Raw genomic sequence first — 11,208 nt, 5'->3', positions numbered from 1 at the left:
ACCACTAATCCTGTTGTTCTACTATCCAGTCACTACTAATCCTGTTGTTCTACTATCCAGTCAAAACTAATCCTGTTGTTCTACTATCCAGTCACCACTAATTCTGTTGTTCTACTATCCAGTCACCACTAATCATGTTGTTCTACTATAGTCACCACTAATCCTGATGTCCCACTATCCAGTCACCACTAATCTTGTTGTCCTACTATCCAGTCACCACTAATCTTGTTGTCCTACTATCCAGTCACCACTTATCTTGTTGTCCCACTATCCAGTCACCACTAATCTTGTTGTCCCACTATCCAGTCACCACTTATCTTGTTGTCCCACTATCCAGTCACCACTAATCCTGTTGTCCCACTATTCAGTCACCACTAATCTTGTTGTCCCACTATCCAGTCAAAACTAATCATGTTGTTCTACTATACAGTCACCACTAATCCTGATGTCCCACTATCCAGTCACCACTAATCATGTTGTCCCACTATCCTGTCATTCCACTATACAGTCACCACTAATCCTGATGTCCCACTATCCAGTCACCACTTATCCTGTTATTCTACTATCCAGTCACCACTAATCTGTTGTTCTACTATCCAGTCACCACTAATCCTGATGTTCTACTATCCAGTCACCACTAATCCTGATGTCCCGCTATCCAGTCACCACTAATCCTGATGTCCCACTAATTCTGATGTCCCACTATCCAGTCACCACTTATCCTGATGTCCCACTATCCAGTCACCACTAATCCTGATGTCCCACTATCCTGTCACCACTAATCATGTTGTTCTAATATCCAGTCACCACTAATCCTGATGCCCCACTATCCAGTCACCACTAATCATGTTGTTCTAATATCCAGTCACCACTTATCCTGATGTCCCACTATCCAGTCACCACTAATCCTGTTATTCTACTATCCAGTCACCACTAATCCTGATGTCCCACTATCCAGTCACCACTTATCCTGATGTCCCACTATCCAGTCACCACTAATCCTGTTGTTCTACTATCCAGTCACCACTTATCCTGTTATTCTACTATCCAGTCACCACTAATCCTGTTGTTCTACTATCCAGTCACCACTAATCCTGTTGTTCTACTATCCAGTCACCACTAATTCTGTTGTTCTACTATCCAGTCAAAACTAATCATGTTGTTCTACTATAGTCACCACTAATCCTGATGTCCCACTATCCAGTCACCACTAATCTTGTTGTCCTACTATCCAGTCACCACTAATCTTGTTGTCCTACTATCCAGTCACCACTTATCTTGTTGTCCCACTATCCAGTCACCACTAATCTTGTTGTCCCACTATCCAGTCACCACTTATCTTGTTGTCCCACTATCCAGTCACCACTAATCCTGTTGTCCCACTATTCAGTCACCACTAATCTTGTTGTCCCACTATCCAGTCAAAACTAATCATGTTGTTCTACTATACAGTCACCACTAATCCTGATGTCCCACTATCCAGTCACCACTTATCCTGTTATTCTACTATCCAGTCACCACTAATCTGTTGTTCTACTATCCAGTCACCACTAATCTGTTGTTCTACTATCCAGTCACCACTAATCCTGATGTTCTACTATCCAGTCACCACTTATCATGTTGTCCCACTATCCTGTCATTCCACTATACAGTCACCACTTATCCTGTTGTTCTACTATCCAGTCACCACTAATCTGTTGTTCTACTATCCAGTCACCACTAATCTGTTGTTCTACTATCCAGTCACCACTAATCCTGATGTCCCACTATACAGTCACCACTAATCCTGATGTCCCACTATCCAGTCACCACTAATCCTGATGTCCCACTATCCAGTCACCACTTATCCTGATGTCCCACTATCCAGTCACCACTAATCCTGATGTCCCACTATCCAGTCACCACTTATCATGTTGTTCTAGTACCCAGTCACCACTAATCCTGTTGTCCTACTATTCAGTCATCACTAATTATGTTGTTCTACTACCCAGTCATCACTAATCCTGTTGTTCTACTACCCAGTCACCACTAATAGTTGTTCTACTACCCAGTCACCACAAATCCTGTTGTTCTACTACCCAGTAACCACTAATCCTGTTGTTCTACTACCCAGTAACCACTAATCCTGTAATTCTACTATCCAATAACCACTAATCCTGTTGTTCTACTATCCAGTCATAACTCATTCTGTTGTTCTACTATCAAGTCACCACTAATCCTGATGTGCGCTGATTCTACCACCAGTTATCTAGATTTATTTCCAAATCTTGCCTCCAATAATCAGGTTGCTCCACTCTATTGTCACTCCTGAAGTTGATGTCCATTAGTAACTATCTTTTGTATACAAGACTCATTTCCTCCCGAAATTCATGTTAGTGATGTATAAAACCTGCTAGGTTTTTTTTTCCACAAATGACACTTCATCATGCTAGATTATAAAGGAATCTTGTGCCAGACATGTTTAAACCAAAAACAAACAAACAAAACAAAAAAACTCTAGACTCAGAATTCACAGTTTAATATCAAATATCAAACACATGAATTTTATTCTGTACAAATTCACTTTCTTCCTTGTAAATCATACTCTCTTCCTTACAAAAACTTTTCTTACTTTAACACACAAACATGTCTCCCATTTTAAAAATTTTCCCATTCATGTCAAAAGTAACTGAAATGTTTCATTTCTTCATATTTAAAAGATGAATTTCAATACCAATATTACATTCATATCATGTCATTTAGAATATACAGCTTCACAGGAACTGGTTGGCATAAACAGGAGAGTATTTCAATCATGTCACAAAATCAATGTCACAGTTAGGATTTGAAGCTAACGCGTATTTTGAACTACAGGTACTTTAAATCATGAAATAAACATTTATAGAAGTACTAGTGTGCATATATATATATATACATTTTTATAGTGTATTCTCAAAATCATACAGAAATATGTCAAAGAAATTCAAGCTATTTTTTACTAAATGGAAGTAACTTTTGTTTCCTTGGAACATATTGTCCTTCAATGATATTTCAAATAATATTTTCTCAAAATCAGACAGAAATATATTTGAAATTCAGTTGCTGGTAACGTTTGCTAGAAGCTGGCTGTTCTCTGGTGTGACACTGCTTCCTGTTGCAGGCCCATAATTGCAGCTTCCTAAAATGATGGCACAGTGTGACTATATCAATATGACCGACTTCCTCTGTCACTATGTGACACTATGTGACAACAGGGTCCTGTGGCATATAGGGTCTTTTACACACATAGATACGGTGGTTTGCTACTGTCACCACGTACATGAAAGTATCCCAAATCACTGAAATGTGAAACAAAAATAGTATTAGGAAAATGTCTGATCAAAGAAGGATAACTCTTGCAACAAAAGTACGACCCAAAATCTGATTTTTTTTTTTGTGAAACAGAGAGCATTCAATCAAAATCTGATGTTCAATTTAACTACCTATGACATATGAATATCCTGAAGCCAATTATGAAAAGTAATGAAGTAATGCAGTTGCCATTTTTTATGGTGAAGAGTTAATACCAATTATGAGCTCATGATGTGTTTACTTTTTACTTTTAAAAACACTGAAGTTTTATGTGAAAACTTAAAAGATCTAGCAATTATATACCTGAAATTCGTTTGAAGACTTCCCGTTTATCTGATGTGGCTTGTATTTTTGCTGCTGTGTACACAAGTTTTGTCATTTTCTCTGCAATGGTCTCCGCATTTTGTAATTCTCCTCCAGACTGAAAAAAAAAGCAAAAATGTTTTTTACAAGGGTCAGACCTCAGCATGTTGGTTTATAGTTCATATATACATTCAGTTGCAAAATGGGGTATTTCTGAAAAATATGGATATACAGGAACACTTTTTTTCAAAAGGATCAATAAAAACACTTCAACTGATTTTTTTCTCTGCTTTGCAAATATGAACAATCACAGGTTCTCTTTTATTTGAAAAGAGACTTTTTGGCAATCAAAAAAGCTAAAAGGAAAGTTCTTAAAAACACATTTAATTGATAAAGTAAGTAGTCAGAAAAAATAATATTATACTCTGTGAAAATATGTGCACTTACACTGAGCACTGCTCCGTCATCAGTGAGAACAAGGTAGCCCAAAGAATCTTGAATCTTGTCTACACCCAGAACATTTGTCATGGTGGTGTTATTATTTTCTGCTGCTATTCTGACTGCTTAACTCACTCTTCAAATAAAATATACAATAATATTAATATACATTGGACAAGTAAAACATAATACAGAGCATGTTTAAATCTTTATCAGGGTCATTACATATGTACAAATGTAGGTCTGTATGTTTATTTGCAGCTTGCATTGGTTTATCACCCTGAGAACAGCCAGGGTAATTTTGAGGCAATGTCTCCAGCATTGGGCGTCAAACCAAACCAGAGATCTTCACTTGAGGTTATGTGGCTGACACTCAAACTGACTGAGCTATCGCGGCCCCACACATCATGGTTCAAGTTGACTTCAGACAATGGGGCCCAATACAGTGCATCTAGTTTGAAAGCCAGCAGGACTAGAAGATTTTATGTCTGGATATATATATCGAAAACATTCTACATGCAGATCTGTAATATTCAAGCCTACTACACAAAACCATCTGAGTTGTAATGTTTGGTGATTTATATCTTAAACTTTGCAATAGACAAAATTTAATGTTACTGGCTTATATAGACACCATCTAATATAAGTATTTCAGCAAAAAAATCCTAGTTTGGCAAAATGTTACATGTACAATAATTTACTCGCCTATAATGTAACATCTTGATTAAAACATCATAACCTACTCCAATAATATTAGAGGTTAACACGGCAGGAAACTTTTGACAAGCTGTCATGTAACGCAATATCCACCAATTTGATCAGGTTGAATAAGACATCATATACGTATATAACAATATAATCATAACCATATAACGTTATCCACAAGTGAAAAGAACCTGTGGCCTCTTTCATCTTATTTTTGTGTACATAGTGTGTGAAGTGACAGCATTAAACTACCTCCCAAGTAACAAAGAACTTCTCCATAGATTTAGATTAATACTAAAACATCAGTTTGCCTATTTTATCACACAATGAAGGAACACACTACGCAAACGTCTGCTGTCAACTTCAGCAACTCACCTGTCAGTCGCCATTCGAGTCACATGATCAGTTTCCCGAAGTCTCGATCAAATCTCGTAGGATATTTTTTCTCGTTGTTTTTTTTCGCTTAACATAAAACGTTTTTTATTGATATCAAAGACAACAGTCAAATATATAATTAATATTTAATTAGTGTCGTTGAACATGTAGGCAATAATGCAAAGGGAAAGAATATCACCATTAGCTAAACATTGAATCATGTGACTTCCAGCGAGACTTTTAAAATGGCGACTGTTTAGGGGGTAGTACTTCCTGTTGGGCTTTGGAGCTCATAATCGATTTTTGTTGATTTACATGTATTTTACAAACATGCTGCCATAATATGTCTATATCGAATTAAGCAATGTCGCAAATAAGCACAAAGAAAGCTAGATGCTTATTTGAACTGCAGACATATCAGGTAAGATGTGATATTTCGTTACGTGTTTACTAGTCAGAAAATTTGGACTATAATCAAATCTGCTTTTATTGAGTGTTAACAGTTACTTGCAAATAATGGTTTAGCCCGATTACTGTGATTTGTCTGCAGAATCAGATGTCATATTCGATTTAATATCAGTGAATCATGCTATATGACTTCTTTTGATTTCGATATTGCTAGATCAATATCCAGGCGATTAAAAAATAGGCCTGTTTACATTCATATAGGCCTATTCAGTAATCAATTTATATTGGATCGGTAATTGCAGATAGTTCAATATTGAACGAGATACGCGTGTATCTATCGTAAAAACTGTTGCTGAAAAGAAAACATGCGATTGTGATGATTCGATGAATGAGAAATTAAATATTGTAACACTTCAATAAAACAAGATGTATATGTCATTAAAATATATTTGGGTTTAATTGTATGCATACTGTATGTATATATCTACTGATATCAAATGGAATCAAGTGTGATTTAAAGTTGGTACTAGTGCTGCAACAATATGCTTCCCTCACAATATTTATCACGTTATTTGTCCCACAATACGATACCACAATACATTTATTTTGCAAATAATCTATAGAAGATTATAATTACTATCAGATTCATTTACAGGGAACCCAAAATGTTTCAAAATATGTGTTTTAAAGAAGCAGACGTTTCTTTTAATTTTATACAGTTTCTCAAGCTCAACAAAAGTGCTTACACTCACTGACATGTTGGTTTTGGGCGTTACTAATTATAAGTAATGCACACAAAACCGGAATCAGCCTGATGCAGAAGACCATGGGGGTTAAGTGATGTGAGAAAAAAAATACTGTGAACTGAACCATCCCATTTACATCATGATATATCACCCAAAGATAACCATTGCAGCACTGACTGGTACATGGTAAAAACATGATCGCATATATTCTATGTGTTAGTGGGGATTTCTCTTTAGCTTGATCAGCAGAGCAACAGACTTGAAATTAAATTACAGCCAAGGCACCCAGTCACAATTTGATCCCTGGTTGAAGCATATTACTCACTTTCTTGTTACAAGAATAATGAAGAACTAATTTATTCTATAAATACTAATTTCCTTACAATGTGACACAATCAATCCATTCGCCTTCAATACTGAAGGCATGCACATGCACAGATGATAACAAAAGGAATATTATTCCAGAATCAAGTCAAATCAGTGCAGTACTAGCTATATATATATAGTTGATCAATGAATTCTGAGATGAAAATCTCTGGTTGATATATAAGTCTCTGTTGGAATGAATTAGCTGTCGAGTAAAGAATTTCTTCCCCCACTTCATAATGATTCAAATTATTGGCAAAAGAGTTTTAAATCAATTCTTTGTTCCAGGATTTGCACTAGAAATTTTATAAAAGGGTTATTTACAGTGTATATACTACTTTGAATGGCAGTCTTGAAATTGACTCATAATTTGTACGTCAAAGGACTAATTAATATACTTGATGACGGCATAACAAGTGGAATTCTGATGTATTAGTGATATTGTTCATAACCTGTTGTATTTACACAGAGACGGCTAAGGCATCTCCGGAGTCTTGCAATCAGAAATCTGGTGTGTCCTTGTTACAATGGTAAAGATGTCCACAAACTGCAGTCCTATTTCACACTGCACCGTGACACAACAACCAAAGGTAAATCAAAAGCTATGTAAAGTTAGACATGTACATATACATTTCCACTATCTTGATAAAAGGGTTTTTAAAAATAGAAAAAATATTAACATTATTAGTAAGCTGCCAACACAATAAATTTTCGAAAAAAAGTGAAAAGCAGCAAAAAAAATATTCCTTGAAAAATACTGCGGTATATGGGGTTTGATTTCTCTGGTTGCAGAATTACGGAAAGTATTAATGAGAAATGACACGGAAATTGATTAATCAGAATATTTAACATACATTGTATATTCAATTGAAAATATTGTCCTGTACTTACATATGTAAGTATGTATAAACCAGAGCTAGGTGGATATATATATGTTGTCCTATAGAAAACGCATGTACTGAATTAGTTTTAAGATCACTGATATGCAGATTAAATAAAGAACAATTTTCAATATATTGTGTCTTTCTTGCTATGAAATAGAATCTATTTGAGTGCAGGAAGCTTTGATTTGTTTAATATTAGAATTAACATTAATGCATTTTGTATATTTTTTCAGCATTCTATACAAGTGAAAAGATAACAGGATCATTGGTAAGCACCTAGTTACCATAGATTTGTTTTTCAAAAAGTTGATCCGTATTGAACATTATAACTCTGAAATATTGAAATAATACCTCAAAACATTTTCAATTTAAAATTGGTTTGGTGTTTTGTTAATAAATTTACAAAATCAAAATCTACCCTTGCTTGCTTACTGTTGCTGTTATTTCTTTTACAGAATCCATCTTGGCAAAGTTTTGACATCAGTCGCTATGAAGGTGAAATCAACATCAAGTCTCAATGTATCCTTATGTCATCAGTACGAATCTGGGAAGATGGTCCACACCAAAGAATTGACTGTTGTTGATTTGAAAACAAGATACAAATAAAGTGGAAGTGAAGTCACTTTGTTTGTACACTACCACTACAATCTGTGCTTACCTTTCGACAATTATTACCATCTCGTACACACTTATTGTTACCGTCTTATACACACTTATTGTTACCATCTCATACACACTTATTGTTACCATCTGGTACACACTTATTGTTACCATCTTGTACACACTTACTGTTACCATCTTGTACACACTTATTGTTACCATCTTGTACACACTTACTGTTACCATCTCGTACACACTTATTGTTACCATCTTGTACACACTTACTGTTACCATCTGGTACACACTTATTGTTACCATCTCGTACTTGCTTATTGTTATCATCTCGTACACACTTATTGTTATCATCTCGTACACACTTACTGTTACCATCTCGTACACACTTATTGTTACCATCTCGTACACACTTATTGTTACCATCTCGTACACACTTATTGTTACCATCTCATACACACTTATTGTTATCATCTGGTACACACTTATTTTCACCATCTCGTACACACTTATTGTTACCATCTCGTACACACTTATTGTTACCATCTCGTACTTGCTTATTGTTATCATCTCGTACACACTTATTGTTACCATCTCGTACACACATATTGTTACCATCTCATACACACTTATTGTTACCATCTTGTACACACGTATTGTTACCATCTCGTACACACTTATTGTTACCATCTCATACACACTTATTGTTACCATCTCATACACACTTATTGTTACCATCTTGTACACACTTATTGTTACCATCTCGTACACACATATTGTTACAATCTCGTACACACTTATTGTTACCATCTCGTACACACTTATTGTTATCATCTCGCACACTTATTGTTATTATCTCGTACACACTTATTGTTACCATCTCGTACACACTTACTGTTACCATCTGGTACACACTTATTTTTACCATCTCGTACACACTTATTGTTACCATCTCGTACTTGCTTATTGTTATCATCTCGTACACACTTATTGTTATCATCTCGTACACACTTATTGTTACCATCTCGTACACACTTATTGTTACCATCTCGTACACACTTATTGTTATCATCTCGCACACTTATTGTTATCATCTCGCACACTTATTGTTATCATCTCGTACACACTTATTGTTACCATCTCGTACACACTTATTGTTATCATCTCGCACACTTATTGTTATCATCTCGTACACACTTATTGTTATCATCTCGTACACACTTATTGTTACCATCTCGTACACACTTATTGTTATCATCTCGTACACACTTATTGTTACCATCTCGTACACACTTATTGTTATCATCTCGCACACTTATTGTTATCATCTCGTACACACTTATTGTTATCATCTTGTACACACTTATTGTTACCATCTCGTACACACTTATTGTTACCATCTCGTACACACTTATTGTTACCATCTCGTACACACTTATTGTTATCATCTCGCACACTTATTGTTATCATCTCGTACACACTTATTGTTATCATCTCGTACACACTTATTGTTACCATCTCGTACACACTTATTGTTATCATCTCGTACACACTTATTGTTACCATCTTGTACTCGCTTATTGTTACCATCTCGTACACACTTATTGTTACCATCTCGTACTCGCTTATTGTTACCATCTGGTACATACTTATTGTTACATCTGGTACACACTTATTGTTACATCTGGTACACACTTATTGTTACCATCTCGTACACACTTATTTTTACCATCTCGTACACACTTATTGTTACCATCTGGTACACACTTATTGTTACCATCTCGTACACACTTATTTTTACCATCTCGTACACACTTATTATTACCATCTCGTACACACTTATTGTTACCATCTCGTACACACTTACTGTTACCATCTTGTACTCGCTTATTGTTACCATCTTGTACACACTTATTGTTACCATCTCGTACACACTTATTGTTACCATCTCGTACACACTTATTGTTACCATCTCGTACTCGCTTATTGTTACCATCTGGTACATACTTATTGTTACATCTCGTACACACTTATTGTTACATCTGGTACACACTTATTTTTATCATCTCGTACACACTTATTGTTACCATCATCTCATACACACTTACCACCTTATGATTAGTGTACACATACTAAAGTGGTTATTCTAGTCTGAGGAAGATAACATTGCTGGTATCAAAACATCACTAGCAATGAATGTATTGGTTGTGTTAGATAACCTTTTATATAGCAATTATACATACATTAGAAAAAAAAATATAGTTTATAAGAAAAAAATTCCCTTATTCCTGCATGTTAATCTAAATACAGAATTTGAAAATACCACATTTACCAGCAGAACAAAACAAGTTGGTTTGAATCCTTGACCACTGTCCAGCCTTGGTTGTGCGAGTTTGGTTGACAATGGATGACGACTGTCGTCTTCTCTTGGATTGGACTGTCCACCTTACCGGCCTCAATTTTTTCGCTGACAAGGTCAGAGTTAAACTAGATTGTCCCTTTACGTTTGTTCTAGATACATAGTGACATATTTATTTGATTGGTAGTTTCATTGTTTGAGACATTTTGCTAATCAATAAGACATATTGCATCTGTATTGAATATGAAAAATAATGCATTCAATATTTATAATTAAATGCATGATTAATTATTTCCTGTTAGATCAAATTTTTAATTCTTTAAAAACAACATAAATTCTGTAATTTTCCAGTGTTATCAAACACTTTTTTTTAAAGTTTATTTAGTCAGAAAGTAGATAAAATAAGTCATCTTGTCATGTTTGAGCTGCCCATGTGATCTGAAAAGATCTACTAAATGTGATTCTGAAATATGGATTCATCATCCTCATGTTACCTATGAAGGTGGTGTCGTAACAGTTACATATTGTATAGTATTTTAACACAAGGGAGGTAATTGTATATAGTTTTTCATAAAGTTGACTGGTAATTATATAACCAGTCGACAGTTTGAGTTATATTTCCGTGATAATAATGTCTTCAGACCAGGGCGGCTTTGCAAAATTTAGTTTTGTCGGACTGATA

At 35.2% G+C, this 11,208-nt stretch overlaps 2 protein-coding genes across 2 annotated transcripts; one reads left to right on the top strand and one right to left on the bottom strand.

Annotated features, from left to right (window-relative positions):
• Positions 1 to 2,501: 2,501 nt before the first annotated feature.
• LOC117321165 (ragulator complex protein LAMTOR4 homolog) lies at positions 2,502 to 5,239 on the bottom strand. Its single transcript, XM_033875632.1, has 4 exons — positions 5,152 to 5,239; positions 4,081 to 4,207; positions 3,634 to 3,751; positions 2,502 to 3,317 (listed from the first exon to the last, which is right to left on the bottom strand). The coding sequence occupies exons 2-4, from the start codon at positions 4,159 to 4,161 to the stop codon at positions 3,220 to 3,222; spliced, it is 297 nt and encodes a 98-aa protein (XP_033731523.1). The 5' UTR covers positions 4,162 to 4,207; positions 5,152 to 5,239; the 3' UTR covers positions 2,502 to 3,219.
• A 167-nt stretch (positions 5,240 to 5,406) lies between these two features.
• On the top strand, positions 5,407 to 10,705 carry LOC117321164 (UV radiation resistance-associated protein-like). The gene is made up of 5 exons (XM_033875631.1): positions 5,407 to 5,572; positions 7,141 to 7,261; positions 7,789 to 7,823; positions 8,011 to 8,074; positions 10,545 to 10,705. The coding sequence occupies exons 1-5, from the start codon at positions 5,516 to 5,518 to the stop codon at positions 10,688 to 10,690; spliced, it is 423 nt and encodes a 140-aa protein (XP_033731522.1). The 5' UTR covers positions 5,407 to 5,515; the 3' UTR covers positions 10,691 to 10,705.
• Positions 10,706 to 11,208: the final 503 nt, after the last annotated feature.

Source organism: Pecten maximus, unplaced genomic scaffold (genome assembly GCF_902652985.1).
Source record: "Pecten maximus unplaced genomic scaffold, xPecMax1.1, whole genome shotgun sequence".
In the NCBI taxonomy this organism is placed as follows: domain Eukaryota; kingdom Metazoa; phylum Mollusca; class Bivalvia; order Pectinida; family Pectinidae; genus Pecten; species Pecten maximus.
Note: the sequence above shows the minus strand (reverse complement) of the source record. Positions and strands in the feature narration are given on the sequence as shown.